This window comes from Otolemur garnettii, unplaced genomic scaffold (genome assembly GCF_000181295.1).
Source record: "Otolemur garnettii isolate 467f Iridium unplaced genomic scaffold, OtoGar3 scaffold00005, whole genome shotgun sequence".
NCBI classification, from domain to species: domain Eukaryota; kingdom Metazoa; phylum Chordata; class Mammalia; order Primates; family Galagidae; genus Otolemur; species Otolemur garnettii.
The window spans coordinates 15,975,212-15,986,198 of NW_003852400.1; the positions used below are offsets into that span (position 1 = coordinate 15,975,212).

General features: G+C 33.2%; 1 protein-coding gene across 3 annotated transcripts in view; it reads left to right on the forward strand.

Moving 5' to 3' along the window:
- The window catches only part of ADAM22 (ADAM metallopeptidase domain 22), a 255,911-nt gene that overhangs the window by 221,076 nt on the left and 23,848 nt on the right, over positions 1-10,987 (forward strand). For 2 of the 3 annotated variants that reach the window (XM_003782645.3, XM_003782647.3), the window contains exon 26: positions 2,083-2,100. In XM_003782645.3, coding sequence (XP_003782693.1) covers positions 2,083-2,100 — 18 coding nt within the window. Of the gene's footprint in view, positions 1-2,082; positions 2,101-9,771; positions 9,880-10,987 lie in introns of all 3 variants that reach the window. The other variant, XM_003782646.3, reaches the window with a different exon arrangement.

The window sequence follows — 10,987 nt, forward strand, 5'->3', positions numbered from 1 at the left end:
AGAAATAAAACTGTGTCGACAAGCAGCACAAACAGCATAATACAGTTTAGCATCCAGTGACGTGGCACAGGATAGTGAAGAAAAACATAGCATGGAAGTAAGCTTTGCCCTGATTAAGTAAGTACCTGGCCCTGGACCAGTTCACAGCAGGTGCTCAATGCCTGGGGGCCCTTCAGTGTGCAGGAGATCAGGTGTATTGTACACTTAGACTCACACATTCTGATAGCAGGATAATATACGAAGTTATAAAATTATAAGTTTGAAAGGAAGACTTTGGCTTGTCATATGATTTCCTCTCATACCTCAAGCAAATTTAACTCTATCTTGGAGTTGTGCCATTTCCTCATCTTCACTGTATGTAGTAATTGCCATCACAAGCATTGTTCTGAAGTAGTTTAGTGGTTTCATTTGGTCACAGGAGAACTGAAAGAAAAATTGTTAGCCCTAGAGTGTGTGATTTTCTGCCACCTACTGATCGAGTGGATATTTCATTTTTACAGTCTTAGAAGGACTTACTTTTTAGAAATCATGAAACCTGAACATTTACTACTTACAAAGATATTGGTGTCTGTTTTTTTAATGATTAGAATTAAAAGTACTTCTTTATGTGATATCTTATTTTTAGGACCATTATTTGGGGGTTTTGTTTCTGAATATGTGTGCTTTGCAGATTGATGCAGGACAAAGACAAATTTTGTTCACATTGCAGTATCCTCTTTATAAATAATTTGAATCTAAATGATTAAAGTTGTAAGGTTTCTAAAATTAACCAGAACATGTTTAAAAATCGAATGAGAGCATGGAAATTTTAGTAGAGGTATTAAACTCATGAATATATGATGCTTCACATATTCTATTTGAAGTTCAAAAACAGATACAGGACCTGAGAGCTCATTTTCTCATTATCCTTCCAATTAAACTTTCTACTGCTACCCAAACCTTGGAGAGGGAAATAGCAGGAATAAGAAATGAGGAATATTTGTTTGCAGCTCTATAGCACAGGTAACCAGATTGAGGGAATTAAGTAAAAGGTGTTGACTGTAAAGATACTAAGTTTATGTTCCCCTTCATCTGATAGTTTCTAGAATTTAAATTAATAACAAATAGGTACTTTTACCCTCATCTGCCCATTATTAAACAGATGCTTACCATGTGGAAGGATTAACTTGGCAGGGGAAGGTGCTACAGAAGGTGCCTGTCTGGAAACATTATTCCGGATGTTAGAGGCCGGACCCCAAAGCTACTCAGTTGCTTGACCTTCCTAACATGGCTTCAAAATACTAATAATTATGTCAAGTTAGAAAATTAAGAATTAATACTTGAAAAAAGTCTCTGTGCCGCACCATCATACCTTTTTTTTAAAATTTTTTTAAAATTTTTTTTAAAGATAAGCTTATTTTAAAACTCACTTTATTTCATCTTATAATCAAATAAAAAACAGAGACTAAATGTTAAGCAGATTTTTCTGATGTGAAGCTTCAGTGAGTAAGTAGTAGTAAGTTAATACTTACAGCTGCGACAGCTGTGAATTAATCCATTTTTTAAATGACACGTGATGAGACAAAATATTCTGGTGTGAATTTATGGTCTCCTATTTGAAATTCTTAGGAATAGCTATAGTTTGGGGTTTGTATTCCCACAAGAATAAATTATGATTTTATTTCTATGAAAATATGGTAAATTTATATAAGGAACTTGATTCATTAATTTCATTTCTTAAATCAAAATGTATATGTCTGAAAACTTATATTTGAAATAAAATTGACTTTAAAACACTACTTAATATTTGTGAAATACAATGGACATTGAGAAAACAGTTACTTTTTCATGATTTATGCTTATTTATGCTTTTAGAAAGGGATAGCTATTTGAAAATATTGTCACTCACTCTTTGTCACCTGCCCTAAGGCAAAGTGAGATTTTTATGTGTGTTTTCCATTTTAATTCTGCAATTTAAAATCTACTAGGGGAGGCCTTTCAATAAATGCTGAAGCTTTGACATTTAGTGCTCCCTCTTAATGTCCCTCTATAGGTAACTAATTCTTGTGTTTTTCCCCCCACTTTCTTCTTGTCCATGAAAAGAAACTATCGGGAACAGAGGTATGTGATAAGAATAATCTGAACACATAACTGAAAGGTTTAACTTCTATTATATAATGTTAGAATTCATACATGCAATTATAAATTAAGTTCACTTTGTTTTTAATGCTACAACGATTATATACTAATCTTGGTTTTTTGTGATCTTAATAATTTTAATGATGGTTCTATGAAATACATTAATATAAAATAGATCCGTCATTATTTAACTTTAATTGTTCTTTTACAATAGTAATACATGTAGAAATTGATTCTTTTCCATCTAAAACTTCCTCTATGTTAAGGTGTCACATTTGTTTATATCAATATTGACATTTCTTCATTTATAACAGTCTTATTGCCTAATACCTTCAGAGGGAATTTATTTGTATTTGTTATTGTTGTTACATTAATAACTTCCATTCGTAAGTGACAAAGTTTATTTGGACAGTGTTGCTGTCAGGGGAATGTCCTAGAACTCATCAGCCTGTTTATCTCTACATAAGGAAATATTTTTAATTGATTAATCACACAGGTAGTTGAAGAAATTGCACAGTTGGAATCTCTGATTGTTTTATGTACTTTTTTGAACAAAAGTGTCCATAGAGAAAGTCAGGTGTCCTGTTCAGCACAGCTTTAGAATCTGTGTTTAACTAACAGCATAAAAAGAGATACAAACATTCATGTTGTTCTGTAACAGTTGCCTATTTTATCTAAATCTTAACACATAATATTGGGATTCACTGTTCCCTGTTCAGATTTAAAAAGTGACTAACGCTACTAGCTATTGACAGAAAAAAAAATCAAAATATTACCCTGGAAATTAATGGGCCAGTCCAGGTCTTATACATTATGTAGTATTTAGTACTAAGAGTATTTTGCAGATTTCTACTTAACTTTTTCCATTGTCCAATTATGTGCCCATGGTGGGTTATACATAAAGTGTGACAGATGTGGTGATACTTTTTCAAGCCTTAACCACAATTTTCATTTGTTTACAAATAATAACTTTAATATTTACTCTTCTGTTTGCAGTTTAAAATTCTTTTAAGTCTTTCCCCTTAAGAATCTCAAGAATCTCTCTCTATGTACACGGTGCCTGCCCATGAGGTATCAATTGAAATCCTGGTCAGTGTGGATATTAGGAAAATTGACTTTGCCCTAGAGGTGCAAGGGTCTCCTATTAAGGGGGAAAGTAAATTGAGATAAAATTAATTCTATTTTAAAAACGATTATATTTCTTCAAAGCATTAAAGTTTTATGTTCAAAAGCACTTAAGTAGAGCAAGAGTTATTTAGGCTTTCGGTTGGGTAGAAGTTGATTAGTCATAATAAGTTTAGTGGCATTCTTTAGTGGAAAAGAGAACTAAGAGAATAAGATACAAAATGAATGATTCAGTTCTGTTTCCATAATGTAATTTAATATTGCGGGAAAGGAAAGTAAAATATCTCAAAGAAGTAACGTAAGCAAAGTTAAAACAGCACTGAAAGATATGTTCTCACTAGAGATACTATCCAAATAAAGAGAATTGCTCACACTATCCAAAAATGATTAGTATTCAAAAGTATATACTAATGTCTCATTCTAACTCAGTATATGTAGAGACACAGTTAAGAACATTTCACACAAAGAATCTTCATTCTGTGCCTGCTATAATTTGATGTCTCCCGGTGGTGCTTAGTCATCTTTTCACTGGTCTGACTACTCTCCTGGAATCTAGTCCATATTTTGAGAGTTGTCACATCTTCCGTATATTTATTTTATATATTTTGATATATTTCACCATATATATATATTTTTTTTTTGCCCTTGCCCATAGTTAATGACTGTTGGATTAATATGATAGTTCTTAAACTGGAGGAATAGCAAAGAATAGATTTCAGATCAGGTAATTGTGAATGTGTAAGTACATCCTAAAAGATTTTCCTTTTTGAAAATACATTAGTGATTATAGAGAAAGTGGTAAGGCCAACAGATTAAAGTTGCATCAAGATATTTTCGGTTTTGTAAAAATATCCGCAGACATTCAAATAAAGACCTACTCAATGCTAAAAAGTAGCCAGGAAATAGAATTCAGAATTTTGAGTTGTCATTGCCTTTCAATTAGGTTTTTCTTTGACGGTCTACGGTGGGAGGCCCAATCCACAGGGAATCAGAAATCTACTAGTATGTGGTGTTGGGAAATTGCTTAAACATTTCTGAACTCTACAATCAAATAATATTCTTTGTGATTAATTAGGCATTACGGCAAAGGAAAGTTAGTAACATGTGGTCTCTGAAGACTGCGTTTCCCTATCTTTGAGTGGAAGAGAAGGATGTGGCTGTTTTCTGAGAGGAAGGCAGCATTCATTGACATGTGTGAGGACCACACATGTGGTTGATCTGGTGGAAATGTTAGTGAACATAAAGTTTGCTTTGACTCTAAATGCAAATAATAAATATGTGGCCAGTTATTGTATTCTTATTAATGTTGTAATGGCTCAGAAATGCCAAACTGGGGATAACTTTCAAGTTGTTGGAGAGGACAGGCAAGTGACTTTGTGCCTGAATCTGATAACCAGATAAATTTTTCCTCCTGAGACTGTCCCCTCAGGGCTTTCAGTATATTAAAGAATCATGTTATATATATTTACTTGCAAATTTGACAGACAGATGAGAACCAAACTCAGTTTTTTCCTTTTGTTGACAAACTGTTATTGAAAAAAAGAAAATGGAAACCCTATTCTGGGACATTGTGGAGACAGAACCCCACACATGTAAGACATCACTTTAAATCTGCTAGTATCTTGTGAAGTGTGGAACCATGGAACCATGGAGCCATAGAGAAGCCTTAGACATCTAATAATGAGGAAGAGGGGTAGCTATTCTTTAAAATCTTCAGGAAATAATGCTTCCACTTTTTTTTCAGTTGATATTACTGTTAATTTTATAGCATAATTGCTTTCAGACTTAGCGTGTGGCTTGTTTTAGTTGTTAGAACAAGTTTATGAATAGCAATAGATTACGAAACAGTAACTGAACTTAGATTTATAACACATCTACATCCAGCTGAAATCTTATTCTCTTACTTTGTCTAAAATGAACATGCATCATTATGATTATGAGAAATAGAATAAATAATGAGATCCTGTCTTTCTGATTTATGGCTTTACAGTAATCTCTCCATTTTCCTGCACCCCTGGGGATTGGTAGATCCTGGATAAATGTAGTTTCTGGTTGTTTGAGAGGTACTATTAAAAATAGGCCTACGTAATTCTTTACCCTGTAGTACTATACCAAACCATACCATAAACTCTGTGTTGATATTAATATTGAAATATACTAATTATAAGCAAATGAAGAGAAAAACAATCTTCTTGCTGTAACACAGTTTTACTGCATTATAAAACAGCTTTGTTAATGCAATGTACAATTTTAGTTAAATGGCAATCAATATACTTTTCAACTTCATACCATATTTTTTTTAACTTCAATTAACACACGTTAACACTTGGACCTGTTACAGAGAACACATGGGAGCTGTGGGAGTGATGCACGAAGCGTGGGCTTACTGACAGCATATGCACCAAATCTAAATTCTGAATTTTGGGGGGGAAGGGAGCCTGGTCAGTGCTAGCTTCTTGAGTTCCAGATAATGGGGAGTTTACTGTGCTTTAAGCAGAACTCCCTTCCCCTGCCCCATTTTTTTTCTCTCACCTGTTTTAGCTGCTTTATTTTATGCTTGTGAACTTCCTATTTTTTTCAAATCTTTCTTAATTTTTTATTATTAATACTATTATTTCAGTGTTATCCATGTATCCATCAATGTGACTTGGTATATATACAGTGTATGCAATATTTCTTAAAATAGTAAAATAAGAATTCTAATAAGGATTAACCCAGACACCAACCAAGTATTGGAGAAAAGCCCCTTTCAGGATTAAAGTTAAGACTTGGTTAAATGGGGTTGTAAAAGGATCTCATTCTAAGTATGCATAAGGATCATTGAGATAAATATTATAATTTAATGAGTACTTTTAAGAAATATCAGACTTATATTAACAGGACCAGCTATTTGTCTGAAGGTTTTGGGGTGATCCAAGAAATAGTCTTATTTAATATTTAAACTTATAATGCTAACACTAGATGATTTATAATTCTGAACACTTTGGGAGGTAGGCTGACTATGTCTTCTGAAATCAGGAATAAGCAAGCGACAAGCATGGGTATTATAGAGCTGGAGAGAAATAGTAATTGCAGTTTGTCAACTGTAAATCAACTCCCCCAGAGTCATCAGGTTATGGGAGTCAGGCTTTGTCTTAGAGAATAGGTAATACCTTTAAAAGAATGATATTTAATGGAGCATATTAATTCAGAACACAAAATAAATGCCAAGGTTGTGAATGGATAAAAAGACAATCTGTGATTAACATAAGAAGCGATCTTGTTTGAGGAAAAAAAAAGACTTACATAAGTATTTTCTTTTGGTTGGTTATTGTTTTCAAAAATATCATGGGCATGTCTAATATATTTGCATGTATTTTGAGAAATAATGAGGTGATTTTCCTATTTTAAAACTTACCACTGGTCAGGCCACCTAAGGTGGTAATCACTTTTAGTATACAAAATTTTATGAGATAAGAAAAACACTCAAGATTTAAGAGTAAAGCCATGAAAATAATAAAAGCCAAGAAAAAGAAGTCCAATTTAAACATTTTAAAGGGATCATTTAGGTGGTAATTATGATCTTTGGTAACAAATGATGAAATGTGATTTTATTGATCACGGGGCCCTGATATTCTTCATTTCCACTAAAGTAAGAAGAAATAAGTTAGTTATAATATGTAGTAAATATTGTAAAAGGAGAAATTTCTGGACAGTGAAGGATTTTAAATATTATTCTTGAGAGATCTTTCATAAAATTCGTCACCTACCCTTGACATTTACTACGTGAGGAAAATCATTCCTTGTAGAATTTTAAGGAGAATACAGTAAAGTAGCTTTTGTATTTTGGAGAATTTGCGGTGGAGATGGGTAAGAATCAAATCTGCCAGGGTGATGAAAATCAAGTGGTGCCACAGAAGCACATTAAACTAAAACTCCCTTGCAACAACTTTTTTTTTTTTTTTTGAGACAGAGCCTCAAGCTGTCCCCTTGGGCAGAGTGCCGTGGCACTACAGCTCACAGCAACCTCCAACTCCTGGGCCAAGCGAGTCTCCTGCCTCTGCCTCCCAAGTAGCTAGGACCACAGGCGCCCGCCACAATGCCCGGCTATTTTTTGGTTGTAGCCATCATTGTTGTTTGGCGGGTCTGGGCTGGGGATTCGAACCCGCCACCTTAGGTGTACGTGGCTGGCACCTTAGCCGGTTGAGCTATAGGCGCCGAGCCCCTTGCAACAACTTGATCTAAGCCCACAGTTTATAACATGTTTAGCATTTGAAATGTTGGAAAAAATGACCATGAACTGCAGAGAAGTTACATTGAAAGAGTGGTAAGACGTGTTCAGTTTAAAAACAAAACAAAACTGAGACTCTTCCATTGTGAAAGGCAGTCTCCTTACATCTTTAGTATCAGCTAAGTGAGGCCTTGGTAATTGCCAGGGTAAATGCCTGAATGCCAGAACCCTGTAAAGAGAAGGTCATTTGGGGAAGAGAGTAATGGGAAAGGTCACATGTAGTTTGCAGATATCACATAGTAGCTTATCTTTATTTAATTTGAATTTGGTAGCACACATCTCATCAGCTTATAAAGAATATCATTAAAGGTAGTAGCGACAAAAAGCAATTGTTAACCATAAAGATTATTAGTGGAAATGTGATGTTGACAGGATTCTTTTACAAACATTAATGTAATACAAAAGGGAGCTTTCTCCTTGGGGCAAAATACAGAACTCTAATTTTATTAAGAAAAATATTTTGGTAAGCATTGATGGAATGTTTTATTGATATGAGATAAAATAGAAAATACAATTATAAAGATCAAAGATCTCTTGCGTAGGAAAATATATCATGTCATAGAACACTATAAATGATAGCAGTTCTTATTTTTTTACATAAAATTAATGTTTCGTAATACATTGGTAAAAATAAAATATAACCAGCATGAGCTGAAGTCACAGAATTAAAAAACGTATCTTAGAGGAACCTACGTCAAAGAATTAGATTAGAGGTAAAATTAGTCTTATAATTTTGTGAGAAATTCTGTTTTCTTTGTGAAAGAGAAGAAGTTAATTAATGAAAGTAAAGTAATTAATGAAAATATTGTTTTATGTTTAATATTAATTGAAATTTTTTAGACTTATAAGACATTTATGAATACAAAGCATTGAAATAACATGAGATGATATTCAGTCATTCAAAAGAATGACTAACAAAGTGTTTTAAACATTACAGCAATATGGAATCAGTATAAGCAAGCAGATATTTGAAAATGGCATTTTTGGAATTTTTAGCATCATCAAGTAACCAAGACTATAATGGTAAATGAGACACCAAACAGGAAAAAAATTAGCACATTGATGCTTTTGTTGGAGATTTAGTTAAGTAGAACCCTGTTTAAAATTCTCAGTCTTGCACTAGTTTGTGGCACCTCCAGCAATAGTGCTAAATGGAACTGAATCAAGTTTTAGATGCATTTGGCTGTTTAGGGGCGACACCATTGACAAATGATCATATTAGCTACTCTAGGAGTGTTGACTGGGGATGCTATCTTGCAGTTTCTATCTGATTACCTTAAGATGAGTAGTAAATAACTGTTCCTATCTTAGTTATTTCAGAATAGTTGAATAAAGTCACTTACAGTGCAGATTAAATAGATTGTCCCTCGGGAGGCTGAGGCAGAAGAATCGCCTAAGCCCAGGAGTTGGAGGTTGCTGGAGCGACTCCGCTGCACTCTACCGAGGGCGAAAAAGTGAGACTCTGTCTCTATAATAAATAAATAAATAAATAAATAAATAAATAAATAAATAGATTGTCCCTTATTGTACCCCTGCTACGAGGTCACCTACCAACTAGCTGTAAATATCCCTTTATAGACTCACCAAAAATTCAGGGTTTTTTTTAACCCTTTCTTCTTCCTGCTATATTATCTCCTTTTACATAGCCTATTCACCAGCTATAAAATTACCTTCCTCAAAGATTCAACTTTGAATCTTTCCAGTTTCTTCATGTTTCTGTTAAACAGAGTTGCAAATCAAACACTAAACTCTAATAAGGATTTATTTGAATTAAGTATGGAAGAGTTTAGAAATCAATCAGTTCTTTTAAATCAAATCAAGGTTAAGTTATATAATAATTTAGAAATCATGAATAGTTTATTCACCACAGTGAAATAAAGCTACACTTTATCTAGGCAAGGACTGTGTGTCCTAAGTTAAGACACCAGTTTCTTTCTTTTTTTTAAAAAAAAGATACAATTGCAGTTAACATCCCAAAGTATAATGAAATTACAATGAAAACATTTCATCTTTCCATCTTTTTCCCCAAAGCTAGTCTGTATTCATCTAAACTATAGATTTTAGTGATTGCATTTTTGACCTCTACAATTAGAATGACTTTAATTTGTCACATTTATTAATAATTTCATGTGTTGTATAGATTTGATTCATGTAGATCATTATCCCTACCTCTCTTTTTTTCTGAAATAATGTTTGTATATGTCTGTGTTCATGTGTGTGTCTTGTTTTCTGACTCTGAAATGTTTATTATGCCTTAGACAGTTACCCCAGGGAGATTATGTAAAAAAGCCTGGAGATGGTGACTCTTTTTATAGCGACATTCCTCCTGGAGTCAGCACAAACTCAGCATCTAGTTCTAAGAAGAGGTCTGCTTTTCTGTCGCATTTTCAGATTTCTACCTGTTCCATCACACATTATTCCATTAGTCAGAACATTTCATTATTTTGCAGCAGGTTTGATTACTTCTTCCTTCTTTCTTGAATGTTAAAAAATAGTATCCTTTGTTCTTTGATTACTCTACTTCAAAATGCCATATGCTCAGAACCACTGGTTATACAAATCAGGCCATAAATTTGAAACAAAGCAAAACAATAACCCTAAAGCTACATAGGAACTCCAGAGTTTTTCAGTCTTGCTCTTATATATATGGCTTAAGAAAGTATCAATGTACTTAATAATATTTTAATTGGTGAGCTTTATGTCATGTTTGGTAGTCAAAGAAAAAGGTTACTGTCATGCTTCAATAAAAGCAGTTGTTAACATAAAGTCGTAACATAAGTGCTGCATTGAATTTTTTTTTAATTTTATATATATTAAAGCTAAGCTTGCTATGAAAAAAAGATTGCTTCTCTGTGAATCATATATTTGAACATTATAATTTTGCCTTTTTTTCTGGGATGATTGTTTTTGGACTTAAGTTAACTTATGCCTTAGTTGACAAATTAGGTATGCTTAATATTTGCCTGAGTTTTATAATAGTACGGGTGGGATTAATATTTATATGTCTTAAACTCTGATGCTATATTCTTGTTCTAGCATCTTAAGGTGTTTGACGCCATGTAAAATTCTGCATGCTTTATAATTGCTTAGTAAAATAAATGGATAGAATTTAAAAAATAGTGGGAGTGTTTTAGAGAATGAGTCCTGTATTTATATTGAAGGAAGCTAAAATATTCTTGTGGAAAAATGTCTTCCAAGTTGCCAATGGGACATAATGTATACGAAAAAAGTTTTGGTAGTCCTACTCATGGTGTTGGTCACATTATTTACTTTGTCCAGTGAAGGAGAAGTTACCAGTTTATTGAGAGGAAACATTAGTTCTAGAGTTCTATATAGACTAAATCATCTGTAAAAATTCTGCCATGGCTGTCAATATTTATAAATATTAACCAGGAAGTAGAATAGAAGATCTAGGAACAACTTTTATGTGGAACTTCTTAAGCATGAAGGAGGGTTTTTTTTTTTTTTTTTTTT